Below are 23,878 nucleotides of genomic sequence, written 5' to 3'. Positions count from 1 at the left end.
GGATATCGTTAGCAGCCTGTGTTGGACAAGAGCATCTCTATTACAGGTCCATGTGCATCACTTCAACATGTGACCTGTGACACACCTGTTAGTTACAGGTCTGCGAAGCTTCGATTGGACAGTTGCAGTTTGGGGGAGGGGTTTAGCAAGCTGTCATTTGGTTATTACTGCTTCCCTAAAATGCAAACTTGTTGTGAACCGTAGTGTAGAAGTGATAAAATAATATCTATTACATAACAAATGGAATCCACTCCTAACAATGTTTTTCTACACTTGCTTAATCAATAAACACAGTTATTAATACGGCTTTGATTACAACTCCCTTCATTTGACCCTTTTGTAACTGAAATAAAACTAACGGTCTTGAGGTTCCTCCCATGCTGTGGTTTAACACACACTTACAACAAACCAACATATGTTATTGACGCTGGTGTGCCTGTTCCTCCTCTTTGGGTCGGGCAGGTGTCCATCGCCGGCTCAGCTGCCGCCGCTCTGCAGAAAGAGTTGTCTTCATCCTCTGCCGCTACTAGAAAGATCATCAAGCCCATCAAGTCTCCCAGTCCGTCGCGTACAATGACCAGAGAGACACTGGTGCCCCTCCCTCCACCGTTCAGAGACCAATACCAGAGTCATGTTGAGTCACAGACGGGGGTGGTCTCACGGGAGAGGCTGTGTGAGGACTGGGGAGCCCAGGTTTGTAATCTAGGGTAGTGGGCTGGATCTGAACCGGACAAGAAAACCTGACGAGTAAACATAATAAATATAACTTCTGCAGTCCCAACCAGCAATAAAGAATCAATGTTTTTATTACTCATAGACTTAAGTTGATAACTCAACATCCACCAGCCACATTGTAATGACAGCTGCTGTGTATATTCACCAGATGATGATTCCTCTGTTTAATAACCTCTGGACAAATTATCCACTTTTAACACAAGAAATATCAAATCTACAGGGCATTTTTACTAATATAAAGCTCTTTCTTCCAAGAGCTTGAATCCTTTCATTGTTACTGAGCCTTTTGATTTAAGCATCACCCCAAACTTCCTCCACCTTTAGTCTAGTTTTAAGTCAGGTGTTCTTGAGTTGTGTGAAAATCCAGGATGTAATATCTCTCTAATAAAAACCTGCTCATCGAAGCTATTGACAACCTCATTCTCACCTCTTGAGCCCATCCAGGCTTCCCCTCATTTATCCACCTGTCTTTTCTTCATATGTCTGATGTGTAGAAAAAGTTGGAAGTCTTGTCCAGTGTGTGTGTTTGCTTAGTTGGGTCCTTGTTGTGGATTTTATTTCAGTTGTCAAGTGCTAACCAATCCGTGACTATTCGACAGGTGATGGAGGCAGCCGTACCTATGGGTGGCGCCGTGACCCCGGCCACACTGGTGTCGGTAAGTGGCCTTTTTCCTCTCAAAACCACTAAATAAATGATTTCCCCTGTGGGAAAAAAACATTTTCTAAAAGTGTTGTTTTGTGTGCAGGGCTTGAAGAACACAAACGTGACGGAGGGCGAGTCGGTGACCCTGGAGTGCCAGATCAGCGGTCACCCCAAGCCCGTCATCCTGTGGTTCAGAGAGGACTACAAGATTGAGAGCTCCATCGACTTCCAGATAAGCTACGAGAGCGGGTTCGCTCGGCTGGTGATCCGCGAGGCGTTCGCCGAAGACAGCGGACGCTTCACCTGCACCGCCACCAACGAGGCGGGAACCGTCAGCACCTCCTGCTACCTGCTGGTCCAGGGTCAGTACAGTAGGGCGGGAGAAAAATCATTCATCAAATAGTTTTCATTCCAGATGAATGAAATAAGACTGGAATGTCCCTCTGAATGTGCTGGTACCTCTTGAGTCCATTGTTTTCACAGCAGAGTTCATCTATAAACATACTTCTGTCTGTCTTTCCCCGACAGTGTCCGAGGACATCGAGAGCAGAGAGGAGATCGCTGTCGTCACCGAACATGTTGAAACTGCTGAGAAACTGTGAGTCGATCCTTTAAAGTCAGCAAAAATTAATTAACATAGTCTGTCAGGTGAACATTAACTCAAGAAAGCATGTTTTCAGCTTCTACATGTTCTACTTGTTGGGGTTTAAAGATGGCTAACAGTACAGCTCGGTCCTGGTGATTCTAAAAGAAATTTGTATTTTCAGAGAAACCGAAGAAGCCAGAGAGGAGAGTGTGTCTCAGGTGAGCGTGGCCGAGTCCGCTCCCTTCTTCATCAGGAAGCCCACCGTCCAGAAGCTGGTGGAAGGAGGAAGCGTCCTGTTTGAGTGCCAAGTCGGGGGAAGCCCCAAACCTCACATCATCTGGAAGAAGAGTGGCATCCCGCTCACTACCGGATACAGGTACGTAGCGCTCACGTTTTCATGATTCTGCACATGATCTTTGTCCTGTCTTGGGTTTGAATATTTAACTCGGTGCATATAAAACAAATAAATATCTTACGTTTAGACAGTGTGGGACAACCTTAAAGCTTCTTATGGGGAATTGAAAGGGACACTACTTTTTCCTACATGCTGCAAATAGTTAAGTTCAATCAGTATGAATCATATGCTTTGAACTTATTCTTTGATAGTCATCTCTCCCTCTTCTTGACATTTCTTGAGCTTGTTTTGCTGATTGATCTGCTTCTCTCTTGAGTGACCTTCAGGACAACCCTTACATGTTTAACATTAAGAAAAGACAAATCATTTGGATGTTGATTGTATTGAACACTGCTGCCACCATCATTGTATTGCCTTGAACACGTTCTTTCTCCTCCATGGTCCATCAGATACAAAGTTGCCTACAAGAAGGAGACAGGAGAATGCAAGTTAGAGATCTCCATGACCTTTGCTGATGACGCCGGAGAATACTCTGTCTTTGTGAAGAACCAGCTGGGAGAAGTCTTGGCCTCTGCCGATCTGCTGGACGAAGGTACGTAAAGGTCTCCATCGACTCCACCATCTCACTGAAGTAAGAAGTCATGTTTGCATTGACTTCAGAACAAGAGTTGCAGATGACTTATTTTTCTCTGATGTCCAGGTGTGGTTTGAGCTCATGTAACATGGGATGCTTTGTTTTGCTCACAGACGAATACGAAGTCTACATGAAGAAACAGGAAGCAACCTTTAAGACTGAAGTGATAGCGATGGTGCAGGAGCCCAAAGTGGGCGACGTTCCTCCCATTTTCATTACGACAATGGAGCAGATGAGCACTACCATTATCTCTGGACAGGTACGAGCATCATGAGCCACAGTCAAAGACTTTCTCAACATGTGATGTGATCAGGGTTAAGTTGTTGGTTCAAACAGGGTCGTATTCACATCATATACAATGTTTTTTGGGCTTTGCTTGGCCACTCAGGCTTTGCCAATATTTAGATAACTTTATGTCACCGCTAAAACAATGTTAAAACAATAAAGCACTCCTGAGCACCGAGCATGTTAAGGTAAAATATCTAATTTCTCAATTCATCTGCAGGAATTCCATATTTCTACCATTGAGCAGAGGATCATGCATGAGATTGAACTGTGCATTATGAAGATTAGCTATAGAGAGATAGTGACAGAGGACGGAGAGTTGATGGTGACTGCTGACCCCACGGAGGCCGTGCAGCCCATCTTTGACACTCCCGTCAAGAACTACAGGATCATGGAGGGAATGGGAGTCACTTTCCACTGCAAGATGGCTGGAATGCCGCTCCCCAAGGTACTGCATTTTTAAAGAAGTTGGGCTTAAAGATAGAAATTGGAGTTGCACATGTGCATCCGAAGTAACATAACATAATAACATTTTGTCTTCTCCCAGATTGCTTGGTACAAAGACGGACAGCGCATCAGGCCTGGTGACCGTTACCAGATGGAGGCTCTTCAGGATGGTCGAGCCAGCCTCCGCCTGCCTGTGGTGCTCCCAGAGGATGAGGGCGTGTACACCGCCTTCGCCGCCAACATGAAGGGAAACGCTGTCAGCTCTGGGAAGCTCTACGTCGAGCCGTCCGAAGTTGTGACACCTCAGAGATTCACACCGCAGCCAGCGATGCAGAGGATCAGGTGAGGACCACATTTCAGTCTGGAGGCTCCCCGGTGCCTAACGACTGCCTTTAGACCTCCGTGATGACGACTCTGCTCCTTTATCAGATCCACATCTCCTCGCTCTCTGAGCCGCTCACCTGGACGTTCCTCCAGTCGTTCTCCCGGACGTTCTCCGGCCCGCCGACTTGACGAGACGGACGAGGCTCAGCTGGAAAGACTCTACAAGCCTGTTTTTGTCCTGAAACCTTCCTCATGCAGATGCTCTGAGGGGCAAACTGCCAGATTCGACCTGAAGGTCGTTGGCAGGCCGATGCCCGACACATACTGGTTCCATAATGGTGAGAGAAAAATAGGTAACTTTAAGTAAGGTGTGCTTGCATACGATTTATTGTCCTCACAATAACCGAAATCCACACTTGACCTTCTCAGGACAACAAGTGATCAACGACTACACCCATAAGATAGTGATCAAAGAGGACGGTACCCAGTCCCTGATCATCGTCCCAGCCATGCCACATGACTCTGGAGAGTGGACAGTCATCGCTCAGAACAGAGCTGGACGGTCGTCCATCTCCATCACTCTCACAGTTGATGGTATGACTGCAGCTCCCCATGGGCTTTCTGTGAAACCGTGTGCTAATCTACATCAATTGACTTTATGGTTTCAATTTATTTATTTTTTCTTTTCAGCTAAAGAAACCTTGGTACGCCCCCAGTTCATTGAGAAGCTGAAGAATATCAGTGTAAAGCAGGGCACTCTGGTTGAACTGGCCGTCAGAGCCATTGGAAACCCCCTGCCTGACATCGTCTGGCTGAAAAACAGTGACATCATCACCCCACACAAGCACCCCCAAATCAGGTATGTTTTCTATTAGTTGTATTATCAGTAATTATATATTGTCTCTCTGTTGCACAAACTGAGTTAATAGTTAATTTAGTATTTTTATTTAGATGACATCCAGTTTTTATAAAGTATGTAGTCAGCTGGATCATTGAGAGATATGTCACAAGATCTCAAAGACTGCAGACAGACAATTCCATTACAAGTTAAAATCCGAATGTTAAAGATATTCTGATATGACAATTCCATCTTCCAGGGTTGAGGGAACGAAAGGAGAGGCCAAATTCCAGATTCCTTCAGCAGCCGGCCCAGACAGCGCCTGGTACACAGCTACAGCCATCAACAAGGCTGGCAGAGACACCACTCGTTGCAGAGTCAATGTTGAAGTGGACTATGTTGAACCTGAACCAGAGAGGAAGCTCATTATTCCCAAAGGAACCTACAAGGCCAAGGATATCGCCCCTCCCGAGTTGGAGCCCCTTCATCTGCGGTATGGTCAAGAGCAGTGGGAGGAGGGCGACCTTTATGACAAAGAGAAGCAGCAGAAACCACAGTTCAAGAAGAAGCTGACCTCCATCAGGATGAAGCGTTTCGGTCCGGCTCACTTTGAGTGCAGACTGACCCCTATTGGTGACCCCAGCATGGTGGCGGAGTGGCTGCACGACGGCAAACCCTTGGAAGCTGCTAACAGGTTGCGCATGGTCAATGAATTTGGCTACTGCAGTCTTGACTACGAAGCCGCTTACGCCAGAGACAGTGGCGTCATAACCTGCAGAGCCACGAACAAGTACGGAGCCGACCAAACCTCGGCCACCCTGGTTGTCAAGGACGAGAAGGGTCTGGTTGAGGAGTCGCAGCTTCCTGAAGGCAGGAAGGGAGCACACCGAATGGATGAGATTGAACGCATGGCTCATGAGGGAGGACCCTACGGAGTTACTGCTGAGGAAGATACTGATAAAATTAAACCTGAGATTGTCCTCCTTCCTGAACCAGCCAGAGTGCTGGAAGGCGACATTGCACGATTCCGCTGCCGAGTGACCGGCTATCCACTACCCAAGGTCAACTGGTATCTCAACGGACAACTGATCCGCAAAAGCAAGAGGTACAGACTTCGTTACGACGGTATTTACTACTTGGAGATCACTGAAATCAAATCCTATGATTCAGGAGAGGTCAAAGTAGTAGCCGACAACAACTTGGGCTCAGCCCAGCACACCGTGAAGCTGGAGATTCAGCAGAAAGAGGATTTCAGAACTCATCTGCGCCGTGCCCCAGAGGGTAAAGCAGCTGAGGCCGCACCTGAACCTGGAAAAGTACAATTTGAGGTGGTGAAGGCTGAGAAACCTGCAGATGACTCTTTAAAAGAGGTGGTCAAGCTGAAGAAGGCTCACAGAATCATCCACGAGAAAGCCACGGAGGAGTCGGACGAGCTGAGGGGCAAGTTCAAGCGCAGGACGGAAGAAGGCTATTACGAGTCCATCACTGCCGTGGAGCTCAAGTCACGTAAAAAAGATGAGTCCTACGAGGGTCTGCTGAAGAAAACGAAAGAGGAGCTGCTTCACCGCGCCATGGCGAAGGAGGAGGCTGAGAGGAAGAAGGAAGAGGAACGCAAGGTCACAGCTAAAGCTATAAAACCAGAGAGGGTCAAGCTCTCAGCTAGCATGGAAGCTCCGAAGATCCTGGAGCGTATCACCAGCCAGACTGTCGCACAGGGCGACGAAGTCAAGTTCAGAGTCAGAGTCATCGGCAGACCCGAACCAGAGTGCCAGTGGTTCAAAAATGGTGCTCTGCTGGAGAAGTCTGATCGTATTTCCTGGTTTTGGCCTGAGGATCATGTGTGTGAACTGGTGATCAGGGATGTGAGAGCAGAGGATTCTGCGAGTGTCATGGTTAAAGCCACCAGCACTGCCGGAGAGACTTCAAGCCATGCTTTCCTGCTGGTGCAAGGTAACAACTCTGGACTTTCTACTACGTCCATGTGATTCTACATTTGAATTGTGTATTTTGTAACAGGCTTTGTTGTTATTCTTGCAGCCAAGACCGTGATCTCCTTCACGCAGAAGCTGGAGGAGGTCAACGCTAAAGAAAAGGACACCATGGCGACCTTTGAGTGTGAAACCAATGAGCCTTTTGTCAAGGTCAAATGGCTGAAAAATAACGTGGAGATTTTCTCCGGAGACAAATACAGGATGCACTCTGACAGAAAGGTTCACTTCCTGTCTGTGCTGACAATCGACATGAGAGATGACGCAGACTTCAGCTGCATGGTTATAGACGAGGACGTCGGCACAACTGCCAAGCTCAATGTTGAAGGTGGGTTGGCTAACGATTGGACAATACCTCAACATTAATTTCTACTTCACAACATCTGAACACTGAATCCCAGCTTCTAATTGGTCCATTACATTCTAAGGTCACATAAAAGCTTTAAAAACCAATGTAACCTGTCTTAGGTTAAACCTAATTCTCTCGAGTCCATGCAGGAAATGTTGTGTAGGAACAACTTAGACACATCCACTTAGCTCCAGTATATGAAGCAAACCATGCTTTCACTATAAGATCATGCAGGGAAAAAGTAATACACCTGATCTCTTCACTCATGCTGCAAACACTGATGAACCATCTGTATTATGTCATAAACAGGAGCTCCGTTGGAGATCCTGGAGCAGCTGGAGAGCACAGAGGTTCCTGAGACGTACTCTGGAGAGTTTGAGTGTGTCGTGTCCCGTGAGGACGCTGAAGGCAGCTGGTTCCTTGGAGAAAAGCTGCTTTCTCAAAGCAGCAAATATGTCATGTCCTCCCGTCGTGGAAGACATTCCCTGTCAGTCAAAGATGTCAAGAAGGAGGACCAGGGAAAATATACCTTCAAAGTGGGCAGTTTCAAGACAAGTGCATCACTGAAAATGAAATGTGAGTGATGGAAGTAACTTCAAGTGTCATACTTTTGTAGTAAGTGTGGAGCTTCAAGTTTGGTGGAAGCCCGTTAATTCATCCAAAAAATTAAATGATACTACTTGTAGGATTTCCATGAAATTTGTTCACGTTCATGAGCCCTAGAGGGTGACTCCTCGTGGGTTTTGTGACCTTCTGAATCTCGAGGAAAACCCTCAGGCAAATTGTCTACTTCATAGACTTTTCTTGTAGCACCACAACTTACCTCATAATCTAAAGGCTGAAAAAATTGCTAAATCTTTGTCATGTTGTTTGTTTCTAACCATCAATTGAATATATTGGGGTATCAGGAATACTGCAGCTTCTGGGAAGATATAGTGTGACTTGTATTCTGGTTGCATCCAGTGCCTCACATGTTTGTCTTGATGTCTCAGTGCGTCCCGTGACCCTGATGCAGCCTCTGACTGATATAACCATCTGCGAGGGCGACATCGCTCAGCTGGAGGTCAAGTTCTCCCAGGAGAATGTTGAAGGAACCTGGATGAAGAACGGACAGCCGGTCACAGCCTCCAACCGTGTGCACATTGTTATCGACAAACAGACCCAAAAGCTTCTGATTGAAGACACCAACAAGGACGACACTGCAATGTACTCCTTTGTGGTTCCCGCCCAGGCGATCTCCACCTCTGCAAAGCTGGTCATTCAGAGTAAGGCACCTCAGATGTCTGTCTTCTGAAGGACTGAGTGTTCCTAAATCAAATGTTACTAAAGATTGTATCTTGTATTGCAGCCATTGGCATCTTGATCCCACTGAAGGACACTAGCGCTGTTGAGGGCACCAAGGCGGTCCTGGAGGCCAAGATCTCTGCTCAGGACGTCAACTCTGTCAAATGGTTCCACAACGACAAGCTGCTGACGGCCAGCGACAGAGTCCAGATCGTGGCGAAGGGATCCAAGCAGCGTTTGGTCTTCAACCGGACCTTCGCTTCTGATGAAGGACGATACAAACTGGTGGTCGGCCGTGCCGACACCAGCTGCCAATTCTCGGTTCAGAGTAAGTTATACTTACAATTTACACACATTAGTAGAATCCCTTGTTTCAATTATTCATTCATTCAGAACACCAAAGCTCAGAGAAGTGAGTTGTTTGACCTAACTGGAAAACACAACAGAAGCTTTAGATTTACTCGTGAAACCACAGTTCAATGTACCAGGAAATTAAATCCTGGTATTTACTGTGAATTCTCAGAAAAACATTTAGCAGTGGAATATTTATATATTCCCAGAGCCCAAAGAAGTCTAGAATCATAAATGAAAGATATTTAAAAGTAATTAAACTCCATATATACCCTGAAGAATGAGCGTTCTGAAGAAAACAAAGTGAAATCTCTCTCTTACCAATCACACTGCAATATTCATGCAGCACCTTTAAAGTAACACAGGAACCTGGACTTTATTGACCATCTTGTTTTGTCCGACAGGACAGTTAGAAAGACAAGATGCTCTGTGCAGAAACAGCATTGTCTGCTGGACATTTTATTCATTACAATTTCTGTGAAAGAAGTGAAAAAGAAAAGGATATTTTTTATGTTAATTGTCATAAATGTGAAAGATGAGTCGCTGGTCATTAGTTGAATGGACTAACTGTTGTTCCGTCTCTCAGCCGTCCAGATCGTGAAACCGATCCGGGACCAGTCCTGCTCCGAGTCTGAGAACGTCCTGTTTGATGTTGAGGTTTCTCACCCCGGCATCGACGCCTTCTGGACCTTCAAGAGGCAGCCGCTCAAAGCCGGCGCCAACTACAAGATGGAGTCCAAGAACAAGACCCACACGTTGACCGTCATGAACGCAATGAAGGACGAGGAGGGCGAGTACATGTTCGCCGCCGGAGAGAAGATGTGCAGCGCTTCCCTCACCGTGTCAGGTACGTCGCACTCTATGTTAAAGATGGCTTCTATTGCAAGGTGACACACTGCAGTGCTGACTGGAACTGCCTCCTGTCACCAGGTGGCGCTATCAAGAAGCCCTTGCATGACTTGGTGGTGGCGGACTCCCAGACCTCAGTTTTGGAGTGTGAGGTGGCGAATCCCTCCACCGAGGGCAAGTGGCTGAAGGACGGCCATCCTGTGGACTTCAACGAGAACACGCTGAGCGAGGTGAACGGGGCCGTCCGGCGCCTCGTCATCGTCATCACCAAAGCCACCGACGTCGGAGAGTACACCTACCAGGTGGCCACCTCCAAGACCTCAGCCACCCTGAGAGTGGAGGGTAGGTCCAGTTTAGGAGGGTCACCAACCAGACGGAACCGGTTTTAGGTTTATTATAAAGGAGCAATAAAAGACAGAACTTTAGTTTGAGTACTTCAGAGGTGTATTTTTACTTTTTACTGTTTAGAATAGTTTAGCTCATCACAAGATAGGATGGAAACTAAATAGTCTTAAACACAGAGAGATGGTAGAATGGCGAACCAGCATGTCTCCCAAAATGTTGGAGCATGTCTTCAAAATAATTAAATACAAATTAAGATCTATGTTTTTCAAATTTGGTCCGATATTTGGCAAATAAAGTATATCTTCATAGCAATGGCTGCTTCCAGTACTGCTTACATTAACATCTATGTTCATCCCTGCAGCTGTAAAGATCAAGAAGACCCTGAAGAACCTGAACGTGGTCCAGACTCAGGAAGCCGTCTTCAGCCTGGAGCTGACCCACGAGGACGTGAAGGGAGCGCAGTGGATCAGGAATGGCGTTGAGATGCAGCCCAGCGATAAATACGAGATGACATCCGAAGGCACAGTCCACACCCTGAAAATCATGAACTGCACCACACAGGACGAGTCTGTTTACTCTTTCAAACTGGGGAAACTGTCTGCCAACGCCAGGCTCAACGTTGAAAGTGAGCGACCACGGTTTCTTTAAGAAGCACAGTTCCAAGCAAAACACGGCAAATTTTAAACTGAAATATTCTCCCTACAGCCATTAAGATCACAAAGAAGCCAAAGGACGTGACCTCGCTGTTGGGTGCAACTGCCATATTTGAGGTGGGCATCTCGGAGGACGACATCCCTGTGAAATGGATGTTCAACAAGGTGGAGCTGAGGCCCAACAACAACTACAGGATGCTCTCCGAGAAGAAGACCCACAAACTGATCGTCCAGGACGTGGACACCAGCAAAGAGGGAGAGTACACGGCCATGGTGGGCCACCTCCAGTGCAGCGCTCGCCTCATCGTTGAGTGTAAGTGTTAGCATAGCACGGCACATTAGCATAGCACGGCTCATTAGCAGTCTTAGAAGATGGAAAGTGTGTGAAAGCTATACCCTGGATGTATGGAGACAATGGCTCCTCCTTCATTCCTATGAATGTTGCTCAGTAGCACATTCTTCTGAGAATACAATGACTCAGATCTTCAGATGATGCTCCTCATCCATGGGCCCATAGAGCAGGAGCATTAGCTTTAACTCCCCATCCAAGCCCTTGGTTCAGTCTTTTGTACGTTTTCCAAATGACACATTTCTTATAAATGTAACACAGCTAACAATCTTCTTCATGAAATGCAAACATCTCACTCTGTTATAGAATGTCTTCTCCAATCCCAAATGAGCTAATGTTCATATTTGGATGAAATGTGTTGACACTGACTTTGTCTCTTCAGCCCTGCGAGTCACCAAACCCCTGAAGAGCGTCCAGGTGCCAGAGACCCAGGTGGCCGCGTTCGAGTGTGAGGTTTCTCACTTCAACGTGCCGTCCACCTGGCTGAGAGACGGCGTGGAGATCCAGATGAGCGAGAAGTTCAGGATCGTGGTTCAGGGAAAACTGCACCAGCTGAAGATCATGAACACCAGCAGGAACGACTCAGCAGAGTACACCTTCGTCTGCGGGAACGACCGCGTGTCTGCCACGCTCACCGTCAGCCGTGAGCTCTTCCCTTTACCTTCCTCATTTATTCTAATTAAAGGCATCCTTTTCCCTCAGGAACGGTTATCAAAACTTACTGAACGCATACTAAACTTAACCAAAGTTTTCGGGAATTTACCATCAGTGTTGTTGTTGTTGTTTTCCAGCCGTCCTCATCACAACAATGCTGCAGAACGTGAATGCTCAGGAGAAAGACACAGTCACATTCGAGGTGAACGTTAACTACGAGGGAATCACGTACAAATGGTTGAAGAACGGCGTGGAGATCCGGTCCACGGACAGATGCCAGGCTCGCTGCAAACAGCTCATTCACACTCTGAGCATCAGGAACGTTCACTTTGGGGACAGCGCCGAGTACACCTTCATGTCCGGTTCTGCAGTCACGACAGCTAAACTCGATGTTGAGGGTAAGACTTTGTGATCGAAGCTTTTTCCTTTTAGCTCAGGTTGGGTCTCCACCAACTGCTACCTGCTCCACTTTCTTAAATAGTTAGTCTCTTCTAAATAGGCCTGTCTGCTGTTTGGTGACCAGCGCCCACAATGACCAGTAGAACCTCCTGAAGGACAAGGAGAACCTCCTCCATGACCAGTAGAATCTCCTCAATGACCAGTAGAAGCTCCCCCAAGACCGTTAAAATGCCCCCAATGACCAGTAGAACCAAGGACCAGTAGAACTTCCTCTATGACCAGTAGCACCTCCTAAAGGACCAGTAGAACCTCCTTTATGACCAGTAGAACCTCCTCAATGACCAGTAGAAGCTCCCCCAAGACCGTTAAAAGGACTCAATGACCAGTAGAACCTCCTCAATGACCAGTAGAAGCTCCTGAAGGACCAGTCGAGTCTTCTGAAGACTTAAATTCTCACCTCATCCCTGTTTTTTTCCGCTGCAGCCCGCGTGGTTGAATTCACCAAAGACCTGAAGGACCTGAAGATCACAGAGAAGAAGAGAGCAACTTTTGAATGTGAGATTTCTGAACCGAATATCCAGGTGGTGTGGATGAAGGACAGTCAGGAGCTGGAGATGTCTGACAGGTACAGCAGCTCGTATTCAGCTATTAAAACTCTTTTACTAATTAAACCAATATATCAAGGAAATGAAGAAAATCTCCTCAACAACTTTGTCCATTACCTTCTGTTTTTCTGCAGACATAAAATGACCTCAGATAAGTTTTTGCATCGCCTAATTCTGCCATCGGTCCGCCTGTCCGATGCCGGAGAATACATCGCTGTGGCCGGGTCAAGCATGTCCAAGGGCAACCTGGTAGTGGAGGGACGCGACATCCAGATTTCAGAGCCCACCAGCCGGGACATCACCGTGAGTTGTTATTGTTTTCTACATACAAATTAAATTAGGTAAACCAATCAAAAGTATAACTTTTTCCCAATTACTCGTATCCGTCCGTACCATTCATCTATCTTTGCAGGTTGTTGAGAAACAAAGAGCGACCTTCGAGTTCGAGGTAAACGAGGACGAGGTGGAGGGCCGCTGGCTGAGGAACGGGGCGGAGATCCAGTTCTCGGTGGAGGAGAGGTTCAACTACGTCGCCATCAGGAAGCTGCACCGTCTGACCATCTCCGAGACCTACAGGGGCGACGCCGGCGAGTACACCTTCATCGCCGGCAAGAACCGGAGCACCATGCAGCTCCTCGTCAGACGTAAGAGACCTGCTGGTCAGCTGTTTCTCTCTTGTCGGATCTACGACGTCTTCTGAAAAGTGTTCACTGTCAATAAGAAGAGCGAAATGTTTGAGCTCTGTTCCAGTCAAAGGACTATTGATGAAGTAATCAATCATGATGTTATTAATGTTCAACCTTCTTAAAGTCACTTGTTCATCAGCACAAACATGATACTTGCTAAAATCAATACTATCTTTTATTGACTTGTTTAATTCTGATGATTTTTCTTTACATTTACATTAGTACAGAAAAGTACTACTTAAGAAAATGTCTCTTGTTATTATGATTTACTGTTGACAGTTTGTAGTGATAATATTAAATAATAATGCTAGAATTGAACATCAATCCAACATAGAGAGGAAAAGGCAACGGTCTGAAACTTTAAGAAGTGCTTATTTGTTGAGAGCAATGTACCCACGATGAGCTCAAACTAAACATTTAAGAAGCCTCACTCGTGTCTTCTGCTTTCTGCCTTCAGTCCCGGAGCCTCCTCAGATCGTCCGGCAGATTCAGGCCCAGACGGCAACGTCGGGTCGATCGGCTCGCTTCTCGGTGCAGGTGAGCGGCCTCCCGAAGCCTCAGGTCTGCTGGTACAAAGACTCCCAGGCTCTGTCCACCAGCTACAAGTGCAAGTTCCTCCACGACGAAGACGAGCACTCGCTGCTGCTGCTCGAGGTCTTCCCCGAGGACGCCGCCGTCTACAGCTGCGAGGCCAAGAACGACTTTGGAGAGGCGACCAGCTCCGCCCCTCTCACGGTGGAAGGTACGGTAGAATCGGATGTCGGGGTCTGCCTTACTTTTTACTTTTTACATTTATAAACTGGTTTATAAATATATAAACTAAAATAGAGACAATTTCAATGTAACATGCAGAAATACAATGAAACGCACTATTATCTTTAAGAGGAACCGAGCGAGTTTAAGTCTAACCCACATTATAACGTGACTCCTAAAGAAAGACTTTTCATTTGGGCTGATATTTAACTTTCACCACTCTTCTGTGAACCAAGTTAAATAAAGATATGAGTTTTATGTATATATTTATATTATAACGGCCGTCACATTGTAGGCTTTCGCTCCCGTTTCAGACCGAATGCTTGGATCCAACAAGCATATTTGTAAACTCAGATATTATGAGGTGGTTTCTTTTCTTTTATGGTTTGACGTTCCTGCAAATGTTTCATTCAATTTACATGGAACATTTTGTAAACTAATAATTTATAGGGAGTTTTTCCTGAGGTCCTGTATGTCTACAGATTGTAAAGCCCTGATTTTGGGCTATACAAAATAAACTGAATTTAATTGAATAATAAAAAAGTCATATTCTAGTCTTGACACTTTTTTGGGACAGAAATGCAGCTCTGTGTTTTGGAATAAAAAAGAAATAAAAAGAAAATATAATTCAACAAAAAGTCTTTAAATTACTTTTTTAGTCTCAAACAAGTTCAGTAATTGATTTTGATTGTTTAACAATACTGTCATTGATTATGTTTTGTTCATCTCATCTGTCTTCCAGTCCCTGAGGTGGTTGAAACTCGGGTGACCGCTCCGGTCCTCATTGCTCCCATGCGGGACATCCTGGTCTCAGAGGGACACCCTGCCCAGTTCCAGTGCTCCGTCTCTGGGGAAGGTAGTGACCGCCGCTCGCCTCCTCTGTGTTTGGTTTGAAGAAGAAGTCCAGAAGTTTAGATATTCGCTGAGCATAAACTCTCCAATAGTTCATATAATAGTCTGTAATAAAACTCATGACGAACTTGAACTCTCCGTCCGCAGATTTGAAGATGTCTTGGTTCCGAGGCAGCAGAGAGATCCATCAGTCGGACATCTTCAGGATGTCTCATTACGGTGAAACCTGCCAGCTGGACATTTCCAGAGTTCTCCTGGACCACGAGGGAGACTACTCGTGTGTCGCCACTAATTCTGCAGGAATGGTCACATGTGCTGCGACTCTGAATATCGACGGTGAGCTCTTTAGAGAGTCGTGGCGATCAAACCAGCATGTGCTTCATCAGTCTACCACCTTCTGTTCTTACCTGCGGACGCTCTGACATGTTGATTTACACTCTGGCAGTAAAAGAATCCTCTTAAAGTCTGTTTTCATTGAGAAACTGAACCTGGAAGCAGCTTCTGCTTTGACGATTAGCAGCACCTCCGTTAGCTCACCAGCTAACGGAGGTGCTGCTACTTTGAGGATTAGCATCGCCTCCATTAGCTCACAAGCTAACAGAGGCGATGCTAATCGTCAAAGTAGAAGCTGCTGATTTGACTCCAGAGGTTCTGGGAACATATTAACAGCATCCTATCTGTACCTACAGAGTCTCCCCTTTTCCCTGCAGAGATAACGGCGTCTCAACCTGTCAAATATACCACGACGCATGCAATGGCACAACTTCAAGCAGCATGGTTCATGGAGGAAGTGGCGAGGTTTCAGGCTTGTGTGTTCGTCTGCTGCTCGCACAAAGATTTGAGATGACGGCACTTTGCGTCCTCTTGATTCAATGGATGTCAGTGTTTAGCTTAGCTCAGTTTAGCTTAGCACAAAGATTTGAGATGACGGCACTTTGTGTCCTCTTGATTCAATGGATGTCAGTGTTTACCTTAGCTCAGTTTAGCTTAGCACAAAGATTTGAGATGACGGCACTTTGCGTCCTCTTGATTCAATGGATGTCAGTGTTTACCTTAGCTCAGTTTAGCTTAGCTTAGCACAAAGATTTGAAATGACGACACTTTACGTCCTCTTGATTCAATGGATGTCAGTGTTTAGCTTAGCTCAGTTTAGCTTAGCTTAGCACAAAGATTTTAAATGACGACACTTTACGTCCTCTTGATTCAATGGATGTCAGTGTTTAGCTTAGCTTAGTTTAGCTTAGCTTAGCACAAATACTGGAAGCAGGGGGAAACTTATAGCGCCTCCAAAACCAAAGAAATTCACTCCTTTACAGACATAATATTCACAAAAGCCCATGAGATCATGTTCAACGATGTTAATATCAGCTACAAGCTAACATGCCATCCATCATGTAGAATGTATATTTTGGATATTATTTAATCCTATAAACCCAATCAACAACTTTTCTGACAAACAAGATACTTTCTGGTAATAAAGCTCAACAACACCGTTGATATGCAGTTCATTTAATTTAATATATTAATGTGACTTATTAAACTTAATGTTTACATCATTAACACTGAACTAATAACGAAACACGTCTTTAGTTTTTTAAAGACTATGTCTGTTCAAACTGAGACGTTTCATTCTCTACATGTCAACAACATCTTTGTGCAACCAGCCTTCGGACCGTCTTCATGTTTTCTTTTGAAACATCTCTGTGCTCAGGTGTTAATCTTCCAGGTTCCTCCAGGCGATGCATGTCGGTCTTCTCTTCCCACACGGAGAGCTCTTAAGGGATGAATCTTTATTTCAGAGGAATGCAGCATGGTCAAAACAGAGCAGAACTTTGGAAATCTAGCTTTCCGGGTTCCTCATGCTCGAGCACGGACAAAATCCCAAGCTGATTTTTATTTTGATCTTTTATTTTTTATTTTGGCACCTGTCAAGCTTGCATGATTGACAGAGGAAACCAGCCACTGTCCTCCACCTCACTGATCAGACTGATCCTCAACGCTCCACTCCAGCTTCACTCTTGGCAAACACGCTGTAACCTGAAGAAGTCACCAGAATGATGTGTTGACCTAATTCTTCTACTCTTTCTTACTGCCCAGATGAAAAGGCCTTAGCTAGTGTGTGGAGCACTGGGGCCGAGACTAAGCTCAGTCATCGGAAGGCTCACACAGAGACCTTCAGCTCTCTGTCGGTGGGACAAACAGAGCTTTGTGAGAGGCTCTCTGAGAGCTCCTCCATGTCTTGGAGGACGGTTGAGGTTCAGATGGAGAGCATCAGCTCCGAGAGCAGCTTTGAGATCAAACTCTCAGCCGGCCCCAACCTGCTGATGGGACTGAGCGATGTCCAGGTGAAGAGCGGCGAGAAGGCAGAGTTCAACTGCTCGTTCGAGGGTCAGCCCTTCACCGGGGTGGAATGGGATCATAACGGCCAGAGTGTGGCGGACACGGAGCGGGTGAGGAGCTCCTTGACTGGGGGGCTGTTGTCCCTGGTCATACAGGGGGTTGGTGTGGCGGACCAGGGTGTGTACTGCTGCACCGCCACCAACCAGCAGGGCCAGAGCAGCTCCTCCGCCCAGCTCACTGTTGAAGGTTAATCTTTTTTTTTATCAGTCTGTTTCTCCATCTGGTCCATCCACCTCTCCACCTGCTCCTCCCGCTTCGTCCCCTCCTCTCATATTTAATATTTCCTCTTAGCCTGTAACCCGTTAGAATGTAATGGAATAACATGCTCTAGTCTAGATTACTCTCTTCCTGCTGCTGCCTCACTAACCCATCCATCCATCCTACTAACCCCTTGAGTGTTTAGAGTCATAGCCTTATACACTCTGACCCCTAATTACTTTCCCTAACTTTATCCTCACCCAGCAAAAGAAGCAAATCTCAAAGCAGAAACCCCAATCCCTACCGATTCTGTGCGTAAAGTGTGTCCGACAGACACGGAGACCGCTAGAGGTCCTCCTGACCGAGACCAGCAGGAGACGGTGGAGAAGCCGGGTCCGTTGCCTCCATCTTCCCAGAGACCCCACAGCCTCCTCAGCCACCTGTACTTCCCTGATGTCGTGCCTCATGACAAGCGAGGACACCGCCTCTCCAGCGGCCCCGACTTCCTGATCAAACTGCCGCCCGAGCTGCTGGTCCGAACCAGAGACAGCAGCTCCTTGTATTGCGTAATGAAGGGGGTCCCCACTCCGTTCGTCATTTGGCTTTACAATCGGTTGAATGTTGAGGATTCTGTGTCTTACTCTCTGAAACACGACGGCCCCCTGTGCTGCGTAAATGTTAACAATGTGGGACCCGGACAAGGGGGCTCTTACTCTTGCAAAAGTGTCAACTCAGCCGGGGAGGCTGAGTGCAGCACAGTGACGACAGGTTGGCATCTGCATGCTTTTGGTCCTTCTGCTCGCTCGGGCTCTTATTCTCACTGCTTTCCCACAGCCAGCAGAGGCACACTTCTTCTGCAGGGTTTAACCACTGTGTTTAGGAGAGGACGCTCAGCTGTGTGTCCTGCTTTAAAGATTAAAACACGGACAGAGTTTAAGACAACACTCACACCATTGAGCACTTTCCAAAAAGCAGAGGCGCTGCACACTAAAGACCAAAAGGACGCATGCCAGAAGTTCAGTCAGAAGCAAAAGAAATACAAACAGTTGATATGGATGCACACCTTGTCACTGATTCTAACAGTCTTGCACCATATGGAACTTGATGTGCAGTTTTAAGCGTGGTTTTTAAATTCATAAATGTTTGTGTCTTTACAGTAACTGCAGCGCAGCAGGAACCTATGATTCAGTTCCAGCAGGAAATGAAAGGTAACTATTGTCATAGTATGTGAGCGGGGATGTCTTTGTCCACGACGTGTCATTGTGTTAATGGCCTTCTTTATGTCGTATCAAAGGAGGTATTTGTGTTGTTTTGACTTTATCTTCAGATTCTGCACTCAGAAATTCATGTTGATTTAAAAAATAAATTAAGTTTCAGAAGATTTTACTGGTATTTAGATTTACTTCCAAATTATAAAAGCTACTGCAAATCATTTCACTAATTAAAACATACAATATTTGAGTGAATATATGTTTGACAACGTCTTTTCTAACTCAAGGTTCACTGTAAACATTTTCATATAACTTTGAACGGCATGTATCGGTGGTCTTCACATGAACATGAGAGCCTGGTTCTGTTCAAAGATGGTCTTTGGAGTCAGATATTGTTTTACCTTTCGAAATCTTAAAAACCTAACAGCATGTAATGTATAGCAAATGCACTCTGTGGTAACTTGGCTAAAACAGGCAAAACAGTACGGTTGATTGATTTCCTTTCAAATACAACAAGTCATTCTGTTTCCAGTTGGATTGTGTGTCTCACTGTGATTATTCCACTCAGCCTTCTCTAGCTCGACCATCACTGTGGAAGAGGAAACCCGGGACTCGTACTACACCGGCTTAAAGTTACCAGATAAAACCAGAGCACTTGAACTTAAGCCAGAGTCCAAACGTTTCTCCAGCACTTTGGTAAAGAAAAAAGAAAAACCAGTTTTCCTCAGCCAACTTTCTCCAGCAGTTGTGACTGTTGGAGAAACAGCCACGTTTACTGTCACAGTTTCTGGGTTTCCTAAACCCGCCGTTCAGTGGTTCCACAACGGGCAGACCATCGCCGGTTCGTCTACATACACGTTGGTTCATGAGCGAGATGAGTACAGCTTGGTCATTCACAAGGTTCAAAGGGAGTTTGAAGGAGAGTACTCCTGTACTGTCAGAAATAGATTTGGCCAATCAAGCTGCAGTTCTTATTTGCATGTTCAGGTGAAGGAGCCAGAGAAAGAGGAACAAGTTGAAAGGAGGACATTTGTCTCAACTGGAAAACCTCCAGAATTTACTAAAACTATTGAGTCTCTTGGGTTGTGTGAGGGAGGTCAGACTTTCTTCAGGTACATCGTGACCGGAGAACCACTCCCTGAGGTTCAGTGGTTCAAAGGCAGCTCACACATTCAGCCTGGTGGGTTCTGGATAATTGTGAACAACCCAAATGGATCAGGCTTTCTTAATATTCAGAGTGTCAAACCAGAGCACATTGGTGTGTACACATGTAAGGCCTCTAACCAACATGGGGAAGCCTCTTGTTCCGCTGACCTGCTGGTGTTCAGTGAGAAAGTCCAGGAAGAGCAGACGTTAGTGAAGAAAACAAAAGGCTTGAAAATATCCATGACTGAACAAACCACAGAATCCAGACTATACCAGAAAAGAACTCTGTCTGATCAGATGATTTACACCATCAGCACTGAGGACCGGCAGATTATCCCCAGCGAGGAGGTGGGAACCCTCCGAGAGCTGGATATCTCTGCCGCCACCCTCCATCTAGAGCAGCTCACCCACCAGGCGGCAGTTCTGCAGGCTCATGAAATACAGGAGAGTGTTTCTTTGGCTCCCACTCATCCGCCTCAGGTCTCCGCTGTTCCAGTGAAACAGCTTCAAATGGCCACTTTCTTATCTTCAGTCCAGGAGAGACAGAAGATCACTGAGCAGCACTCCGAACGCATTCTCAGCCCTGAGATTGTTGAACTCCAGTTGGCCAAAGAGCAGCCGTCTAAACTCATGTCGGCCATATTTGAAGAAGTCCTCCCACTCAGCACAGTGAGGGCCGAGGCCCTGACGGACCGGGCCCCAGAACATGGGAACCCGTTGAACGAACCCAGGCAGCTTGTTAGTGGTCACCAAGTAGAGTCCACTCTGCCCATCCTTGATGAAACCTTAGGTGTCACCCACCGGCCCGAGGAAGAGAGGAGTTTTAGAGTCAAAGAGGGGGTGAAGATTTTATACTCGGCTCAGTCTGCAGTACAACTGCCAGTTTCAGAAAGACACTGTGAGCCTCTTCCACCTTCAGATGCAGCCACTCAGCCCCTGATTGAGAAAGAGAAATCCAAACCAGTGGTAGCACCAGTTAGTGAAACTAGAGTGGCTTTATCCAAAGAGCAGACGTTTGAAATACACAGACCAGAGCAGGAGAGTATCAGGCCACAAAAAGACGTGTTTTATAAGTCAGCTATAACTGCTGAAGAGAAATATGAACTCCAAGGTGAACAGGCAGGACAGCTGCAGAGCATCGCGTCTTCTGTGTGTCTGCAGCCTCAGCAAGAGGGAGAAAGACTCCTGAATCTGCAAGTTATCAGTGATCAGGATGTTTTACAGTCTGAGGGAAGGTTCAGCAGCGAGAAGCCCTCTACGCAGCAGGCAGAGGCGAGGAAGAGTCCCACTTTGTTGCATTCGGTGACTCAAGAAGAGCAAAGAACTGCGGTGTGCGAGGCAACCTCAGAGTTCTCAGCAAAGACCGAAGCCACGTCCGTACAGTCGAAGAAAGAGTTACCGCCCACCAAATACCTACAGTCGATTCATTCAGTATCAGTTCTACCAAAAGAAGGGATCCTCACCATCACTAAACCTGACCAACAGATGGCCATGCAGAAACAGGAAAAGGCGAGAAGGCATGCAGCTACATCCGAAGAGAGAAGGGAGATCACAGCAGATTATCACAAAGATCTGGATGTGTCGGTGACCGGGGTTCAGTCACAGCTTCGCACTGAGCCCAAGCCTTCCAGCATCCTCACGGTATCTTCCCAGACAATGCAGTTGCAGAAGGAGATGCCTTTCATTAGCGATGTCAAGCAGCAGCGAGCGCTGGTCCAGAAAGAGGACTACTGGAACATCATGCATTCTTTGAACGTTACAGACACGCACAGCCTCGAGGAGGGTCACACCAGGAACCTAAAAACTGATGAGGAATTCAAGTCTGAGACAAAAGTTGAGCCTAAGATACCCAAAAGAACAGTTTTTATAGAGGAGAAGGCAGTTGCCAATGAGAGCTGTACTATCTTAGAAGCCACTGAGCAGGACTTTGCAGTCCAGATCCAGGAAGGCCAGTCAGTCCGGCAGTCAGTGTTGCTTGAAGAGAAGCAAGTCCTTATGGGAGAGCAGTCAAGTGAGATACATACGTCTGAGGGCTCGACTGTCAACATCGTGATGCAGCCTAAAGGCCTTCTGTTTGCTCATGAGTCTCAGGACACTCTAACTCTCCCTAAAGAACTCAACTTTGTAATTCAGATTCCCAAACCGTCCAGTCTGAACATCCGGCGTCAGCTCAGAATCGCTCTTCAGTCTGCTGTGGCCAGTGAACAACCAGTGTTACTGGCTGATGTCGTAGGAGGGTTCCAGGCAGTAGAGGTTCAGGAGGTGAAGGTTCAGAGAGAGCCCAGACGGGCCACTTCTACATACCTGATCACAACACCAGGCGCCCCCATGGAGATCACTCTGTCTTTTGAAGGTGAATACCCTCAGACAGCTGACCTCAGGTCTGAACTCCAGGTAGCTCTGCACGCGATGGTTTTCCAGGAGCAGCAGAGTCTTACATCGGAGCAACCCGGCACCTTGCAGATAGACAAGCCTCAGAGAGCGCTGCTCAGCTCAGCGCCCACCAAAGAGGTGCTGTCATCTGTGGTGGACACCATGATGGTGGCAGAGAGTGCAGTTGGGTTTCCTTCTGCTGATTCTCAATCTGCAGCCGTCAAAACTGAAGCCAGGACTTCCTTCCAAAGCGCATCAGTTCAGAGTCGGTCTGAGATCCAAGAGTCCAGGCAGGTGAGCAGGAAGACAGTCAGGTCAGAGAGGGATGCCATCGCTGCTGAAGTGACCACCACTGTGCCTGTCGGTCATGCTGCTATTGAGCAATCTGTGGACATCGTTGTCCACAGAGAAACCAGAGAGGAGTATCTCTCAGAGGCGATCATGATCAGTGAGTCCTCCGAAAGTCTGGTGGATTATCCTGCTGTCATTGATTCTCTGAAAGATGTTTGCACTGAGGAAAAGAGTAAGGCCATCTTTACTGCCACCATTAAGTACGTCACGAAGGTAAACTGGTTTTTCAATAGACAATTGGTGAAATCTGGCAAAGAGTTCAAGTGTTCCAAAGACCACGACACATACACACTGGTTATCGACAAAGTTGTCAAGGAGAGGCATCAAGGAGAATATGTTTGTGAGGCTGAGAATGAAGCCGGCAAGACGACAACATCATCAAGACTCACTGTGGTCTCAAGAGGTTTGATGATGAACAATTCTTTGATATCATCATCAACTAACTTCACACATTAGTGGAATTCTGTCTGGAAACCTCAACCATAACTCACTTTAAATGAACTTAGGAATTTATGAGTTTTTCTTAAGAAGCTAAATAAAATGTTGATGTTTGAGGTTTTCACCAGACAGCAGTGCCATCTTCATATTTCCTTCAAGCTCATCCATTCCTCCTCATAAATATCAACCCTTTATATCTTCCTTTGTCCTTTCAAAGAATCACCTTTGACTTCATATCTTTAGATACCCATCACTTCTCATTCCTGGTCCATTCCTCTTTGCATGCTTTCTCTCATTTTCTTATCACACCTTCAACCCAATCCTAAAACCATTTTTTCCTCCACAGTCACAACAGCATAACTTTGTGTCACTTTCCATCCCAGGTTCACTACTTATCTCCACCTCCAGCAGAAACATTCAATTTTAACTACTTCTGTTCATTTACTTTGTCATTTTTTCTCTCCAAAAACGCAGTGAAACCAGTGTTCAGGCACAGAATGGTCCCAGTGGAGATCAACATTGGCAACACGGCCAAGTTTGAATGTGAAACTGAGGACGCTCCGAATGTGAGCTTCAAGTGGCTCAAAGATGGAAACCCCATCAAAGAGGGGGATAAGTACAGGATTATCAGTCGCTTCAGCACTTCCTCTCTGGAGCTTCTGAGCCCAAACAAGGACGACAGTGCTGAATACACCTGCAAGGCGTCCAATCAGCACGGCAGTGACGAATGCTCTGCCTCTCTCAGTGTGACAGGTAAGACCTCCGCATGTTAACTTCTTCTATGCTGGTTGAGTTGG

General features: G+C 46.4%; 1 protein-coding gene across 1 annotated transcript in view; it reads left to right on the top strand.

The window, feature by feature from the left end:
- ttn.1 (titin, tandem duplicate 1) overlaps positions 1-23,878 on the top strand; it is a 163,960-nt gene that overhangs the window by 7,043 nt on the left and 133,039 nt on the right. The window contains 35 exon segments of the mRNA XM_034561711.1: positions 463-693; positions 1,335-1,391; positions 1,482-1,740; positions 1,907-1,976; positions 2,146-2,340; positions 2,769-2,911; positions 3,067-3,212; positions 3,459-3,686; positions 3,786-4,027; positions 4,115-4,347; positions 4,439-4,603; positions 4,700-4,868; positions 5,107-6,797; positions 6,885-7,163; positions 7,494-7,760; positions 8,177-8,449; positions 8,533-8,796; positions 9,406-9,666; positions 9,750-10,010; positions 10,375-10,638; positions 10,719-10,979; positions 11,398-11,658; positions 11,807-12,067; positions 12,552-12,693; positions 12,808-12,976; positions 13,086-13,317; positions 13,817-14,101; positions 14,855-14,968; positions 15,112-15,300; positions 16,307-16,311; positions 17,070-17,550; positions 17,827-18,330; positions 18,720-18,770; positions 19,342-23,046; positions 23,556-23,834. Of these exon segments, the coding sequence (XP_034417602.1) occupies positions 463-693; positions 1,335-1,391; positions 1,482-1,740; positions 1,907-1,976; positions 2,146-2,340; positions 2,769-2,911; positions 3,067-3,212; positions 3,459-3,686; positions 3,786-4,027; positions 4,115-4,347; positions 4,439-4,603; positions 4,700-4,868; positions 5,107-6,797; positions 6,885-7,163; positions 7,494-7,760; positions 8,177-8,449; positions 8,533-8,796; positions 9,406-9,666; positions 9,750-10,010; positions 10,375-10,638; positions 10,719-10,979; positions 11,398-11,658; positions 11,807-12,067; positions 12,552-12,693; positions 12,808-12,976; positions 13,086-13,317; positions 13,817-14,101; positions 14,855-14,968; positions 15,112-15,300; positions 16,307-16,311; positions 17,070-17,550; positions 17,827-18,330; positions 18,720-18,770; positions 19,342-23,046; positions 23,556-23,834 (12,637 nt within the window).

Source organism: Cyclopterus lumpus, chromosome 21 (assembly GCF_009769545.1).
Source record: "Cyclopterus lumpus isolate fCycLum1 chromosome 21, fCycLum1.pri, whole genome shotgun sequence".
Classification (NCBI taxonomy): domain Eukaryota; kingdom Metazoa; phylum Chordata; class Actinopteri; order Perciformes; family Cyclopteridae; genus Cyclopterus; species Cyclopterus lumpus.
This window is presented reverse-complemented; position numbering and strand designations above follow the sequence as displayed.